This window comes from Cotesia glomerata, linkage group LG7 (assembly GCF_020080835.1).
Source record: "Cotesia glomerata isolate CgM1 linkage group LG7, MPM_Cglom_v2.3, whole genome shotgun sequence".
NCBI lineage: Eukaryota > Metazoa > Arthropoda > Insecta > Hymenoptera > Braconidae > Cotesia > Cotesia glomerata.
This window is the reverse complement of record NC_058164.1, coordinates 2,034,060-2,051,779: the sequence shown is the minus strand read 5'-3', so window position 1 is coordinate 2,051,779 and position 17,720 is coordinate 2,034,060. Positions and strand designations below refer to the sequence as shown.

Sequence of the window (17,720 nt, the reverse complement as noted above, 5' to 3'; positions counted from 1 at the left end):
CCATGAAAGTAATTAAGTTTGTAAGAGATAATTTTCTGAGCGATGTTATGTGATATAAAATATGTAATATTAATATATCAAGACGAAATTAAAGTCCAGAGGATTAAATTTCTGTAAAACTAGCTCGATCTTTTGCGTAAGTATTTTTGTAAAAAGATATAGTTATTTCCTGAGCTTTGAAAAGTAAGTACATAATAAATAAAAGATCCATGATATTCTAGTGAAAAGAAATGCATTGTTGCTCCCATTTCTTCGGCCTTCCCCCGTACGGATTTTTATAGAATAGGGATAAATTTAAACACGGTATAGCTCGAAAATAATTTATGTTAAGTATAATGGCATATGCTAATTTAAAATCGTGTTAGAATAACCAAGTGGTCGGGTCGCATCAAACTGTATCACTACTGTGTACGCTAATGTGTGTAATAATGTTGTGTTGTGTAGCAGCTTTTACTCGCCACGTGCAAGGAAGTTATATTGCATAATGCCAAGTCAATGTCCGTGAATATTTAAAGCTTTAAGTATATTACAAGACCTCTATTTTTAATTTTAAAATGTTTATTTTATCGTAGTTAAGTAATTCGCAATTATAACTTAAAAATTGGACATTCAATTTCCGTGTTTTTATTTTTTTTACCTCAATTTATGCGTCACTGGTATCATTTTGACCTTTAAAGAAATGTCTATGCAATATAAAATGAACTAACAAATAAAATATAACTCATTTTTTTTATTGCTAACGCGAAATATAGAATCCAGGATGGATTAAATCAAATAACGCGTATAGTAGAATTGAAATTGCATTTTTTTTTTTTTTTTTATAAACAAAATATATTTAATTCCTTTTATAGAACGCAAAATAAATAATACTCTTGTAATTTTAAATAAATTAAATTACTCACCAGATAGCTGGTAGTCGGGCTGGAAGTGAAGCGGCGGAATCTGTAAAATAAAGCAAATTAAACTGATAAATCTCTTTGAAGCTGTTAGGAATAAAAGTACGTGAAAAATAGTAACTTCATTTTAAATAACGTAAAGTAATACAATATTTATCGTGAAAATTTAGCGGCGGATTTTACCCAGAGTTAAAATATTAATGCTGTTACTCTAGACTATGAAGATATTGAATTATGACCTTCAACAGTTTCCCGATTGTTCTCTTTTTTTTTTTTTTTTTCATTCCTCCCGGTTGCTATTATTATGGTTATATTAATATTTATTTTTATTTATATTTTTTCCTTTGTATTTAGATATTAAAAAAAAGTAACCAAGGCCACAGTGTGTCCCTAAATATAACCAGTTAATCGATAGCTTCAGAAATAGGTTACACTTTCAATGTTGTATACCCGTGTATCGCACACCAGATTAAATTACTCAAACGTTTATAAAGTTCTTCTTTGACTCAAATCCTGCTTACTGTCAATCCAATGCGAATTATCGTCAATTTACAATCGTATTCAATTTACATGTGATAATTTTTTTGTAGTAATTAAAAATTTTAATTTAATTTTATTCAAAAATTTAGTGTAAAAATTTGATTAATTATCAAAAAAATTATTAAAAAACTTTTTTAAACTGTTTATAAATTAATATCTTAAAAATTCACTTGAAATTAAAAAAAAAATCATAATTACATAATTAAATTAATAACTTTAATAAATTTTTCATCAAAAATTTATTCAATATTAGATAATAAAAAATTTTAATAATTTAATTTTATCCAAAAATTTAGTGTAAAAATTTGATTAATTATCAAAAAAATTATTAAAAAACTTTTTTAAACTGTTTATAAATTAATATCTTAAAAATTCCCTTGAAATTAAAAAAAGTCATAATCTTATAATTAAATTAATAACTTTAATTAAACTTTAATAAATTTTTCATCAAAAATTTATTCAATAATATATAATAAAAATAAATTTTTTTCTTTCCTTTTAAAACTAAAAACTATCCGATAAAACTTTAAAAATATTTACCAAATATTATTTTTTCATCAAAGCTCAGCAAACAAAAACACAAACACCGAAAATTGAATGTTTTGTTCGACAAAATGATTTAGAATATTATTTAAACAAATAAACAAAAAAAAGTAACTTTAGAAACATGCGATCGAAAGTTTAATTATTATGTAAACCCATTTATTTGATGGACACTCGATTAGTAAACTCAGGTTATAGAATGTTACGAACGGTTTATCGGAGGGTCGCGGGATGCCAACCGATTAATGTGCGACACAGCTCACTGATCGATTCGCTTTGATCGCTCACCTACACGTCTGTTTGTGAGCGTTTATCCCTTTATTATAACACAGTACTACCACCAGTGATATATACTGAAGTGAGAATTTAAAGCACACACACACACACACACAGGCGTGAATAGACGTTACTAGTGGCGAGTACTCAACACGAAAAGAGAATACTTGTACTTATTATATGTGTAGTAGGTTGTACTAGTTGCCTCGTAATCTGTATTTCTCCGGACATCCGGTCATGCATACGTCAAAGGGTGGTCAGTGTGTTGGCACTTGATTGATACCTTGTATATTTTAGTTTTCTTTCAGTGGTCAGCTCGGCAAAGACCAACAAAACTTAACTTGCACACACATGGGATAGATTGTTGATAGCAACATGTGTGGGATTTCGATCGAAATTTATTCAAGGTTGATATTAAACTCTCTGTATAAATAAATCATTGAGGTTTAGTTACGATAAAAACCAGATTTAAATCTCTATCATGTTTACTGTTTATCGATGATAAAATAAAATAAAATAAATACAAGGAGAGTATAAGTATATAAGTACGATAGAAAATTAGCGATCGTGTATGTAAACCAAGTATGGAGTAAAGATTGTAGACGGTGTGTCTTGCAAGTTAAATACAAATACCCGCATTTGCAACGGGCAACTGAAGTGCATGTACACACCTCGCGTGGGCCGTGAGTAATGCCGTCGTGTAAGTACATATAGAGAGAAGAGAGAAGAGAGAAGAGAGAAGAGAGACGGATCTTGTGAATCAAGGAAAAACTAATGGTCTCAAACTCTGTCTCTACTGTCTCTTCCTCGTTGTTCATAGGCGAAAGTCTTGTCTTTTGCCGCACTTTGGATTATATATTATATTTAATGCTTAATATAACATAATATATAATAAATAACAAACATAAATTCATAAATAAAATATACCTGGAGACTAATCGGTCCGGCGTGCCACCGCGGGTCCTAAGCCCCTGATTAATCGCAGAGTTACTTTTTTGTTATTTTTAATGTCACATTAACATTTTTATTTTAGTTCTTTTTCGTGTCTCTGTTTATCTCGGGTTTTGTTTATGACACAGACTCTTTCGAAATACGTTTTAGAATTTATACATAATATGGACTTATACACATTACATAGTGCATAATTATCTGTGTCTAGTGGAGGATAATGATAGGTACTTTTTTATTTAACATGATTTATGTTTTGACATGAAATTTGGACCGTGAAATTCTGCGAGATTTGTAGAATAAATTAATCATGGAGTCTGGTTTTAATAAATTTAACAGCCGGTCCCTACGATTGCAACTTTATATTTCTCTCCTAGAGAAAGAATAATTTTGAAAAAAACGCTCTGCTACGTAATAGATTTTTGGTAGATTTCATAGAAATTGACGACTTGACGAAATATTCCGACTTGACGAGCTGAGTCAGAAAATACATATGGTTCAAAAGTTTATACGACGATAGCGTTGCCAATTTACAACGGATATTTACCAAACTCAGCATACTTATTCTACAGATAGATACCGAAGTCAAGTTCGAAGATGAGCTTAATCGGTCAAGTAATTTAGAAATGCCAGAATTTTAAAATTTTCAAAATCTTAAAAATTCATTTTTCTTCACTTTCTTACTCGAATAACTTTTGAATAGGATAACTTATTGAATCTCTGTAAATTGCATCTGAAAGCTTTTTAACCCTAGACTGGTCAAAAAACGCGACCTAACGACTTTGATCAAGTCATGAGAGATTTGCCGCAATGCTTTTAGAGCGTACAGTGTTGCCAGTTCATACACGTTTGACAAGCAGAGATTAGAGGTGTTTTCGGCAACGCCGCAGACAAAAAACTACTTATGACTCTGGTCAAGCGATGAGGAAAGCCCCGCGAATTGCCACAAATTTTTTTAAGAAATTTTTTTTCAGCAGTTTAATGTTTTCGAAAATATTTGAAAAAATTATTAATATATTCTAAAATGTTCAAGGAACAAAGTCAAATTTTTTTGAATAATTTTAGTAAATATTGAAAATGTAATAAAAAAAATATAATTGAACGCGGCGTCACGCTCATACGTTGACCAGTCTAGGGTTAAATAAGCTTCAATTTGAGTACCACATTATACGTATAGTCTCAAAATTATGTCCTATTCCGCTATGTCAATTATGAAAATTGCTGTTTCACTGTTTTTTTTTTTTTTTGTTTTTTTTTGTTTTATACAATCCTAGTATTTTTTTTTTCTATTCACATATGAAATCTACTTCCATTTCAATTGCCGAATTTTTTATTTAATTGTAGATTAAATTTTATCAAATATCAATCTATAAAAAGAATTGATCACTTGAGATCAGATTTACTTTAAAAAATAAATAAAAATTACCTGAGTCTCCTGGTTATCAGCGTTCTCAGCTGGCTCTTCAGTGGGTTGGATTTGCGAATTCGGAGACGAAATTTCCAATGTTTCAAGCATTTCTCCAGAACTCAATGAACTACTGATGTCTATAATTGACATTAAATAGAGTTAACAATGATTGATAGCTTAAATAAAATCAATTAAAAATAAAACACAATCTAATTACCGATGATTAAATCTTTCGGCCTTGAAAGTTTGGTCCTCGGCAATGTATCATCGACACCACTGCTGCTATCAACAGCTTCTTGGGAGCCTTTATCTTGATTTCTGGTCTGGGTGTAAACACTCTCTCTGCGAACCCAAACGTCAGTAGAATTTTTATCAGAGCGTGAATTTAATTTTGACGGACGCCTTCGTATTCTTTCCCAAGTTTCTTTGCGACAACATTTGTTGTTAATCAACGCTGCGTAAAAAATAATTAACAATTAATCAAATAAAATCATAAAATATAACAAACAAAATGTGACTGTGAAATTTACGTTTGATTGAACGTCGATCTGTACTCCTTGGAGGGCTGGCAGTGCCAATTCCGCTTTCGAGTGGCGAAGCGCGATCCGTATTATCAGGCGAAGTGCTGCCGGAAGAAATTTCATCAAGACTTTGCACGAGATCTTGAGAAGACGAGGATGACCTGTTATCATCGTCGACGGTGTCTTGAGGTGAGGCCGCTAGATCCAGGGCACTTTCATCTTGCAAAGAATGATCGTCAACGTGGGATTCCGCTGAAAAATCATATTTTTTCATTAACTCTATAAGCTGGCACTGGTGATTACTGTTTCGGTGATAGTGATGATGAAGGTGATGGTGATTGTGATCGTGATGGTGTTGAAGTTGGTGATCAAGCTCAACAACACTGTTCGTTGGATCGTGAATTAAAATACCTCGAGGCGAATCACAATCGCTGACCCACGTAAAACTCGAGCTGCGTGAAATCGCTGGGGATGTTTGGGTGGCCATATTCGAGCAGTTAAACGTCTCCATAGGCTGACTATTAGGGCAGCAAGACCCGCCATTGCGCAGCCTTGAAAATAATGCCGTTAGTGATATTGGCAGCTAAAAATAAACGACAAAATTCAAATAAAAAGTTTGGAAAATCCAAATGTGCAATGCCTCAAGCACGGAAAAAAGAAAACTCGAAAAATTACAGTATATAATGCGGCTGCCCAATTTCAAAACACAATAACTGACAATTTTAAGATTTTTAAAAATTTTTCTAATTAAAAAAATGTTTGCGCGCCAAATTGATAAAAAATTTGATTTATAAATAGAGAATGCTTAAATATAAATATTTTTAAGAAAAAATACTTGAAATTAAGGTTTACAAGTTATAAGAAGTGAAGCAATAGTAAAAAAAATCAGATATAAAAATTTTGCAGTTACTGTGTTTTAAAATTAGGCAGCTGAATGCAACGTGGCGCTTCGTGATAAAAACTCGAAAAATTACAGCTTCAGATTGTAATTATTACAGATTTTATAAGAATTACATTATAGAATGTAGTATTTACATTGAAAACTCTGAAAATTAAATTTAAAAATTGAATTTAGAAAAATGTTATTTCGAATTGTAATTTTTTTAGATTTGATTACGACAGGACCAATTTTACATTTTATAATGTAATTATTCCTGTTTTTTTTTTTTTTTTTTTTTTTTTTTTTTTCTGTGAACGCTCGTGTTATTTGTAAATTTTTCAAAGTAGATAACATATTAATCACAGTGAGAAAAAAAATTGATTGAAAGTAAAAGTATAATTCAACTCAAGTTCATTTGAATTTTTCCACGTGAATCGGAGAAAAAAAAAATTCGAGACTACATTACCGATATTCAATATAGTTTGAGCTGCCTTCAAGCTGTATTTAGAATAAAAAATCGACGTTCTAATTAGCAAATTGTCTAACTCCATTTTAGAGACTCTTCCATTTGTACGAAAAAAACAATTAGTTTAAAATTTATTATCACTTTAAAAAACCATTTAATATCATTAATATCGAATGAAGGTTTAATTTAAAGGTAATAATTTATAATTGCACTATTGCTATATCAAAATGTTAAAAAATCACCCTCTTAAAAATAAGGAGTTAGACAAATTGCTAATTAGACCGTCGAAATAATATATTGCTACTAAAAGACAACAAAATTTCTCTCGAGACCAACCAAAAAAAATTTATTATAATCAGACGAAACCATTTTAAGCTACAGTTTTGTACTGTACACGGAAATAAAATTGAAGGAGTTTTTACTAATTTACTATTGTAATTTTTACTAAATAAAAGAGTAACGGTGGACTATACTTCTTATTTAGTAATTTTTACGATCTACTATTGTAAATTTTATCCAACAAATGAGACAAGCAAGAGTCTTAAAAAGTCGAATACTATAGAGCAAATTATACAATATGTGTTTGTGAACTTTACCATTCAACTATTGTAAAAATTCACAGTTGGTTTTTTTAAAAGAAATATTAGGGAGGGAGAGAGATAGAAGGTTAGACTAATTGGTACCTGTACAGTAATCGAAAAAAGAAACCGACATTTTCGTGCTATCTGGGAATCGAACCCAGAACTCTGTGTTGGCAGCCAGAGACTCTCCCTCTACGCTATCTGAGGTAAACTAAGACACATATCCTTTAACATTTACATAAACTCGGAGTCTAGCGCTGTGCACGGCCATCACTCACACTAATTGAGAAACATTCCAATTCAACTATTGTAAAATTTGCTATAGTTCTATTGGAAAGATACAGAGGCAGCACTGGAAATTTTCATCTCTTACTTTTTACAATAGTAATATCGTATTTTTTCATGAATAAATAGTATTTTTTCTTCTAAAATATTTGAAAATTAATAGTAATCAAAGTATAGTCCAGCTTTACAATAGTTGTATCGTAAATTTTCCCAGAAATTTTTTCCCGTGTAGCTGTGTTCACAAATAAATAATGAATTGATAAAAAAAAAAAAAAAGAGTGTAAAAATGGATTTTTATTAAAGTTATAGTGTTTACCCCGACAGCAATTTGCAAAAATGTACACTACGAGCGTTTAAAAAGCACTTTTTTTATTAAATTGTATAAAAATAGTTTTAAAAAAAAATTTTTTAATTGTGACAAAACACGGGATCTTGATTTTTAGGCGAGAGTAGAGCATACTTACACTGAAAAAAAAATTAACTTGATTCAAGAGAAAAATTCTTGAACCAAGAATATAATTTTGAAGAGGGTAATTGTCTTGAATCAAGTAAAATTTCCTTAAATCAAGAATATTTCTACTCAAATCAAGAATATTAAGTTCTTCAAAATTATATATTTGATTCAAGAACATTTTTTTTTGTGTACGCTCACGCTTAAGGCATGCAATAAATAAACTCATGGATTTTAAAATACTGATGGAGAATAAAATAAATACTCACGGATACAGATCGCGAGTTGTCATCATTGGGAGCTTTCCTGAATTCATTTTTAACAAATTTATCCGATTTTCCACTCTCAATGCTAGTATCCGATGAGTTTTTCCTCCCGCTTGGTAAATCACAACCGACAGCAACGTCATTATGTCCGTTATTATTTAGCGGAAAAAAGGTTTTTAATTGAACCGGACTTATTTGACTGACATCTTTATCTGACTCGGATAATCTCTTGGCGGTGATATCCGATCTAAGTGTCAACGGTGAAATAGCACGTCTCTTTTTCTTCATTGGGTGTCTATTAAACTCCTGATGATGATGATGATGATGATGATGATGATGATGATGATGGTTATTTTTATCATTGGTAATGTCCAGTAGATCTTGATCCGGTAGCGAGGATACTCTGACCAAAATTGCGTCGGTCATTCTAGCATTGAGATTGCAGTTGTTGCTGCAACTAGAGCTAAGCGGATATTTTTTACGGAATAATTTCGAAAACGGGAGACTTTTTTCATCGGTCGGCGTCACTGGGGCTGAACGAGCTGTTGTATCAATAAACTGCAGTCGTAAATTAACTTTGTCATCGATAAACACATCATCGTAGTCGGCATCCGTTGTCTCTTCTTCGGTTCTTGATGCCGACAATTTTGATTTTGTTAATGAATTCGTCGACGATCTACATCTACGACTCATTGGACTTGAGTTATTGTTATTATTTTTACAATTGGTGTCATTAACCTGTCGCGGAGGTTTACAACAACATTTAACATCATTAACTGTACACTTACTATTAATAGTTTTATCAAAACCGTAATTTGATAATTTATTTGGCTGAACAATCTCTGAATTTTTAAAATCTTTTCTACAATCAAGACTCGCTGGTAGACTAGAACTGTTACCCGACGATGATAACAATAATTTATCATCAGTTTTATGGGAACCAGTGTTACTTATTATTATTTTATTAGCATAGTCAATACCCGGCCAACTACCGCTTATTTTTTTGGCCTCCACCTCTGCACTTCCCTCCCCCTTCCCCGTTAAATTATCTTTGGACTCATTGTTATTGTTATTTATTGAAATTATATGGCTACTTTGTTTAACATTACTGTCACTAATACTATCTTCGCTAATTGATAATAATTGTTTGTCGTAATATTCCGATGAATTATTACTGTCGGGACAACTTTCAGTACCATCGCTATCTAATAACCCAAATTCACTCAACAAATCGCGATATTCAATAACTGGAGTTGTTGTTGTTGTTGTTTTATCAATGTTAATGTTATTCAATGCTCGGGTATGAGCGATCAATGGCGGTACGTCGACAGATAATGTTTTGCTCGTCGGCGAATTTAATTTATTGGAAACTCGAGATGCCAGTTGAGTCTCCGATTGTTTTGCTTGATTTCTGTCCAGAGATTCACCGTTTAAATTATCTTCAATAGTTATTCCATCTGATGAATTATTACCATCATTATTGTTGTTTTTATTGATAATCGTTGGTTCTAATTTTTTAACGGGAATAGATTGTGACGGCAGCGACGTGACTATTATTTCATCAATTTCCTCCTGTAACAGAAATTTCATTCAAATCGTGTTAATTTATTCAGATATAAATCGATGGTTCAATTTTAACTTCAATTTAAAGTTCAATCAATTTTAATTGAAAATTAGAAAAGTGAAAAATAATTAAAGAAAATTATTTTCTTCTCTCAAATTAATTTTATTTTTTATCAGTGTCTGATACACTTAATTTAAGAAATTTTTTTATGATAAAAAATTTTATTTTTAATATAACAATCAAAATTCACAATTTGAATTTTAAAATTTAGCTTTGAACTGAATAAATAAAGAAATTATGAACTTTTAAGCGATAACACTAATTTTTATCAGATACTTTTAATAATAAACTCTTTGCTTACAAAATCCCTTAAAGTGCAAACAAAATAGTAATTAACATGTAGCTTAAGTGATTCAGTAACTCAATCTCAAGATAATTATTCCGTTTATCTCACAATAATCGAGTTTCAATTAAAGCGGACGCGAAAGCGCCGACAAATCGAAAGCTCGTCTAATTGCCACTTTTGTTTTTTGTTATTTTTTTTTAAACAGGGAAGGGGACCACCATAATAGCTACAACTCTTTAATTAATACTTTATAATCACCAGGTTTACCGACGTGATGATGAATATCAACCACTCGGTTTAATAATAAATAAATTTTCTGAAAATAAAATCATATCGATAAGGAAATTTAATTTAAATTTAATAGATTTACTTTCACAAGACCTTTCTGGTATTTTTATTATTATTATTATTATTATTATCATCATATAATTTTTTTCCATGATGACAAATAAGAACAAACGGTATGGTTACTAAACTAACTAGTGATCCTTGGCCCCGCTTTTCAAATCACACATGTTCGATAGGAAATTAAAGCAGTTTTTAGATTTCACAACCTCGATTGATTATTCGAGGACATTGTTTATAAATAGAATAAAATTTTTTTATTTTTCAATGCGGGTATTTCCTTGAAATTTTAAAATAATTTTTCTTTTTTTTTTTAATTTGTTAGAAGTTTAAAAAAAATTAAAAACAAAGTACAAGTACTAAATATCTTTGAGCATGCAAGTGATGTCATCTTTAAAGAACGTCAAACTTTTAATTGAGTTAATTTGCGAAGTGCCGCTCATATGACCGATGACATTTGTAGTTGTTAGCTTGGAAAAAAAAAAAAGTAGTAACAAAACCTCCGTCTATTACTCTCTCGTGTAATGTTTATTTTAATGTTGATTAATCATTTAATAACGGTGCGATTATGAAAGAGAATGAACGTAACCGGGTGATTAAAAATGAAAATGTAATAAATAAATAAGCAAATAATAATAATAAAAAGGCAAGCTAAAATGAAAAATGAAAAAGGCAAAAGTAAATTATTTTAAAAAATAAAATCCTTTCTCTCGGAATAATATTATCATGTACGACGCACCTTGGACGAGGTACATTCTCTCTCTTTCATAGCTGGCTTCCTCACTCCAATATAATTTAAATTCCAGCGTGGCCGGTGGCGGTCGACGTCCGCGATAAACGTTCGCGACATTCATCATCGGGTGAGCTGCCCAGGATTGAACGTATCAATCGAATTAAAAGTTGTTTATTCACCGTCGTTATTATAGATACACAAATAAAAATACATTTAATATAACATAACATACATATATGTATATAGATGTACGTAAGCGAGCACCTGGCCTCACACGCGTAGGTGGGATTAAATGACTTGGACACATCTATTAAGAATTACGCCTCAATCCACCGTCAATTATAATCCCATAATACTTTATTTTATGAATTACTTATTTTATGTTTTATAATTTATTTATTAACAAGAAAAATAATAAAGTCAATTATTCATTCTCATAATTCATTAATTAATTTCAATTAAATTAATTATTTTTTTTTTTTAATTACAACATAAGTAATAAGCAATAAATTAATGTATCGTTATAAAGTTTGACAGAATTTTTTATTTTTCACGTGAATCACGATAACAGATAAAGTAATCGATATTTTTATAGTTTCACTTTTTTATCCAAACCGGCACATGCAATCGATTATTCGGCTTTCGATCACCGGCACATTCATTAATTACATATTTTTTTTTTCTTACTGTTTAATGAAAAACTGCAGAATTTTTTGCAGCAATTTTTTTAAATTTTTTATTCGAGATATAAATTAATCGCATTATTAGGTATTAAGTACTAAGTATCGTGGCAATGAAGTAACTACATATACAATGTTTACATTCCACGAGAAACGACGCGGTGGAACTGTTAAATTATAACCGCATGTGGGTCTCCCTGACGCTCTACTCGATCCTCCTTCTCCATCGTATCGGACTAAACGCTCATATAATGTCCAAGTAGTGGAGGAAAAGAAACAGCTTTTATGTTGTTTCCTTCATGGACTTTTGTTCGCCAACGCCTTGAGAACGTGGTCTGTATGTGTATATGTTCAAGAATTTTTTAAACTTTATAATAATAATAATAATAATGTTGATACATAATAGGTATATTAAGAACTGTATAATCGTTTGATATCATTCATTTGATATTTATATTTTTTTACCTTGTGATTTAATGTTTACTCAACTGTTGGGCTAGCAAACAACGGGGGCCCGAGAGAAAATTTGATTATTGTCATTTTTTTGGTATTTTTGTGACAATCTGAATAATATTTTTTATTCTTTACAAGGAAAGAAAAATTTCTTGAGAACAAAATTTTTGGCTCAAGAAAATTTTCAGGTGCCTGAAGGAAGACCGAAGTAAAAATTTTTCTTGAAATTCTATTCTTGGTGGAAGTAATTTTTTTTTAACTCAAATTATCATAAATGCTTGATACAATTAATTTTTATATTTGATCAAGATTTTTAGATACTTTAAGGAAGCAGCGCAACCTACTTCAGCTGAGAAAAAAATTTTCTCACCTTGAGAAAATTTTTCTCTTGAATATTTGATACCCATTTTATATTCTTTTAGCGTGCAATTATACATATTGAATGAAAAAAAATGATTCAATATTATTTGATCTTCCCATTTGACATGTTAATCAATAAAAATATTAATGAAAATTTACTTCTATCTTTATATTTAATTTTTTGGAGCAAGAGGCTGAGTTTTCTCAAAATAAGATTTTCTTGACTTAAATAAATTTTCTTGGATCAAGATACGTATTTTTTAAAGCAAGAGAACTAATTTTCCTGGAATAAGTGAAATTTCTTGTCAAAAAAAAAAAAATTTTTTCGCTCAAGAAAATAATTAGGAAAAAAAATATTTTCTTGGCTCAAGTCAACCTTTTTTTCTGTGTAGTTAAGATTTTTTTATGGGAATCGGGCTTAGTTTATAACCACGAAATATTGAACACGAGGTATGACGCCATAATAACTAAAAAATGAGATCGTAAGTTTGGTAATGGGGGGAATTAATTAATGTACTGGGAAAAAAGGGACTTGAAATTTTAATAACAACGTCAACTGGTGAATAATGGGTAATATTAAAAAAATTTTTTTTTAATTTAAATATTACTTTGTAGAGAAAAAATTATAGATTTTGTAAAAATTTACAGCAATTTGTTTATTATTTATATTCAAATTTTATTGAGTATGATAAATAAATAAGATTGAATTTATCAGTAAAAAATATGATTATAATAAAAATTTTTCTATTTATAAAAAAGTCTTGTCAGTTAATTGTTTAGAATTTAGAAGATAACCATGAAAAAAATGATTGAGTATTGTTTTTATTCAAATGTAAATTTTATTGAGTCTGATAAAAAATTAAAAATAAAATTAATATCTGTAAGTTTATAAATGTTACCATGATAACGAAATAGTATATTACACACCTAGGGAAGTAAAGTAAGAAATGTCTTAGATCATATGTAATTGTTGGCCGAGGCGAAGCCGAGGTCAACATACATGTGATCTGAGGCTTTCTTATTTACTTCCCGTGGAGTGTATACTATTTTTGCCCTCTGGGTGGAAAGTGGCAACTTTGGTCTCACTGCGCTAAACAAAGTTGCCCCTTTCCTCCTTCCTCGGACAAAAAAATATTATACAGCCCTTGGGAAGTAAAAAAGAAAACCTCAGATCACATGTTTGTTGACCTCGGCTTCGCCTCGGCCAACAATTACATGTGATCTGAGGCTTTTCTTATTTTCCTTCCCAAGGGGTGTAATATACTATTTTTTTGCTCGACGAAGGCAGAAAAGGGCAACTTTGTTTAGCGCAGCGGGACGAAAGTTGCCACTTTCCGCCCGGAGGGCAAAAAAATTGTTTTATTCATCAGAAGAAAAATAGTCTGTTGAAATTTGTTTAAGAATACAAGCAAGCATTAAAGTGTCTAAATAGATATTATGATTCATGACTAATAAAGTGATGTTATTCAAAGAAAAGTTATTTTTTCCGACTGATAACATCTACTTCCGTCACAGAACATCACAATAAGGGAGCGTTGAAATTACTCACTGATTAGTAATCCTTACAATCGAATAATCATAATAATAAGATCTGTGATACTATTCATAATATTAGATACAATTTAAATTAAAAAAAAAAAAAATACTTTTTAGACTTATCTGAAAATTTTTTTTGTACTTATGAAAAAGCGGCGAGACTTGAGAATAGAATTACGTCATATAATAAAAAAAAATAGAGCAATAATAAAAACTAATTAGAAAAATTAGAACGTTTTTTATTGAAGAAAAATTTTTATTGGAACGAACATTAAGTTTAAATGATGATAATTATTAAAAAGTTTTTTTTTAATAAATATCATTCAATTCATGACAAATTCTTGTTAATTGGTAATATGTATCTCCATTTTTGAAATTGATAAAAATTTAACCAGCAAAAGAAGGCCAACTTTTTATGTCAACAAATAAAATTAAGTAAGAACAAGATGAAATGTAGATGTAAAAATAAAAACCTCCCGAGAATTTAATAACTGAATAAATAAATTTTTTATTAAAAAATTTTGATCATATAATAAAAAAGTTATTGTCCAATTATCCATCAACGTTTGTTTTTTTTTTTTTTTTTAAATTCTAAAAATAAAATTTAATAAGACTAATTTTGTTCGTGTAAAATGTGTAGGGAGTTTCTTTCGTAAGTCGTTTAATTAACGAGAAATAAAAGTATTAAGTGTATGGAAATAAAAGTAAAATGATTTAAAGTGTAATAAAGGTTAAGTTGTAATAGTAGTAGAATACGGAAATGTATTTAATTTAAGTAGATATTTATCTGTGAAATGGAGACTATAGTCAATTATCTTCGCGTTGACATTGTCGGCGATATTGAATCACAAGAAACTCCTCAAGCCTATTCCTATTGTCTTTCTCACATTATTCAGGTTTTTAAAGCTAATACCACTGGTTTTGTATAGTAGACGTCGAATAGTAGTAACCAAGTTGTAAAAATTGGTGAAAACAATGCTAACACGTAAATCAATACAATGGAATGAATCGAGTATTGGTAGTACGGTCAGTGGTTGTATTATATGTAATAAGAACAATACAAACAGAAATAATGGTCATCATTATCCGAGTTAATAAATCTCGAGGCTCTTAACTTTGGTCTTGAGTTGTTTGTTTGATTTTAAATAAAATAAAAATGTTATTTATTGTGAGTAAAAATGATATTTATTGACTTATTGGTAGGGAAACTTTCAAAGGTAATTTTTTTTTTTTTTTTTGGAGCGAACAAGGTGGTGAAATAAAGTACAAAGTATAAAATATAATAAATGAAATTTATTATCTGGAATAAAAGTTTTGGATGTTTCATAACTAGTGGGATTGTGAGCGAAACTCATATCAATAAGCTCATTGGAAATTCTATTGGCGACAGTAGCGCCGTAGCGTGCCCTAATACGGTATCTTGTCGTTCCTTCAAGCCACCAAGACACCAATGGAGACCAAAGAGACACAAGAAATGCGACACGCATGCAAGCACGCAGGTATGCAGCGACCAGCAGTTGCACTTTAAGTTACATTTCCAATACAAGAGCGATACTATACGGGCTTCTGTATTTTACAGTACTGTCGTCGAGGAGAAGAATCAAACAGGAATCAAGGATCATACGATCTTAAGGACGACATTCGAGATCTCCCGAGTTAAAGCCAACACTGAAACTAAGACCGAGACTCAATGACTCGATGTTGAGACTTGATGATCAAAGAGGTGAGGTGACTTTTACGACGGTAATATAAAGAATGCCGTTTTATTTCGTATTCGATCGATCCGACGATTTCACGTTTAAGATATTCCATTGAAATTTTTTAACTCAATTTTTATTTTTATTGACAAGCATTTTAACCTCATTTTACTTAGATATCTATCTCATTACTTCGATCGGGAATCGATCGTCTTTTATAAGTTCAAATATTCAATATTTAAATTTATAGGGCAAGTGTGGGTATTACTGCAGATTTTCTTGTTTTAATTATCAATAAATGGGTTATGACTTTTTGATTTCTTTTTGAGGCGTGCAAAATATTTTCTAAAAATTTTAGTGCACAGTAAAAAATTTTGCGTCAAAAAACTTAGTGTTATAAATTGTTGTGTTAAATATTTAACACTTTTATGTGTAAATTAAACAGTTGTTCTGTTAAATCAACACAAAAAAAGTGTTAAATATTTAACAAAAATTTTTAACACAAAATTTTTTGACGCAATGACGCAAAATTTTTTACTGTGTGACCGAAAAAAAACATCTCACAATTTTGGGTATTTTAAATTTAAAAAATTTTAAGTTAATTAAATGCGTTTGAATAAATCAAAGATAAATTCTATCACATTTTTTATGAGTGTTTTTGAGTCAATTTTTAGTCAATAGAAAAAATTTGTGTCATTGTAAATTTAATTTACGTCCACTGAAGAAATTTAAGTTTAATGTTAAAAATATCATTATCAAAAACAATAACATGATTATTGAATTTTTCATTTATTAATTCTAACTACCTGCAATTTTTTCGTATTATTTTATGATTTTGGATGCGATAAAAAATGAAAATTATAAAAAATATTTAATATTTTTATTATTAATTCATTATTAATATTAATTTTACAGTATTGAAAAAAAATATAATAAATTTAATTAAGTATTTTTTACAAAATTTTTCTCCTAAAATCAATATAAATCATATATGTTATTTCATAAGAATAATAAATCAAATAAAGTTACTTAATTTATAAAATATCTAATTGGAAGGGTAAAAATCACGAAATAAATATTCTAAAACTGACATATCAATAAAGTATTTTAAAAAACTAAAAAAAAGTCATAAATCATAGTAGATATATTTAAATCCCCAGATGTTTTAAATTACAAATTAGATAGAACGAATAAATAACTTAAATTGAACAATTAAAATAAAATGCTGTTTGATCGACTAAGTTCAAATGAAATTTTCCTATGTCACTTTTAACGCCATCTTTTCACGAGTGTTGGAACCCCTCCATGTCATTCAACTACTCTACTTGTTTCACTGCTCTACATTCGATATCAACAATTTCTTCGTCGCTCCCGTATGTCAGTCAGCGCTAGAATTAAGACTATAAACGTAACACTAATTTTCAAATTTTTTAATAAATTATTTCAAAAATTTTCATCAGTTTAAAATTTATTCAAGTTCAAGATATGATTAAGAATTTAAAGTAAAGATATATTATATATTACACATAAAAAAAATATATTCAATTTTAGCAACGTAGAGTAATTATTTTTCTGCATGACTAAGCAAAGATTAATTTAATGTTTAAATATTTTCACATTATTATCAATATTTTGAGAAGATGAAAATGTTGTGACATCCGTATCTACATGATTAAATTTATTTTATTTAATTTCAAAGCTTGTTTCTTACATAAAAAATTAAATTAAGCGAATTTCAATGACAATTACCCTCAAAAATAAACTTCTGTCATTTATTATTTTAAAGTTTTATGTCAAGAGCAACAACTATAAAAAACTAATTACAGTAACAACTTCAATTCACTTTTCGCATTTAAATTTAACTCAATGCCTCGTATAATAATGTAATACATTAAATGTATTTTTAATTACTTACATTGTATTCTTTTATTTAAGTTATTTTTTT

At 29.4% G+C, this 17,720-nt stretch overlaps 1 protein-coding gene across 4 annotated transcripts in view; it reads right to left on the bottom strand.

The window, feature by feature from the left end:
- LOC123268478 (rho GTPase-activating protein 7) overlaps window positions 1-17,720 on the bottom strand; it is a 141,362-nt gene that overhangs the window by 72,952 nt on the left and 50,690 nt on the right. For 3 of the 4 annotated variants that reach the window (XM_044733565.1, XM_044733564.1, XM_044733562.1), the window contains 6 exons: window positions 8,065-9,633; window positions 5,544-5,715; window positions 5,142-5,384; window positions 4,829-5,065; window positions 4,630-4,748; window positions 903-942 (listed from right to left, as the gene is read on the bottom strand). In XM_044733565.1, the coding sequence (XP_044589500.1) occupies window positions 903-942; window positions 4,630-4,748; window positions 4,829-5,065; window positions 5,142-5,384; window positions 5,544-5,715; window positions 8,065-9,633 (2,380 nt within the window). Of the gene's footprint in view, window positions 1-902; window positions 943-4,629; window positions 4,749-4,828; window positions 5,066-5,141; window positions 5,385-5,543; window positions 5,716-8,064; window positions 9,634-11,055; window positions 11,410-17,720 lie in introns of those variants that run through there. The other variant, XM_044733566.1, reaches the window with a different exon arrangement.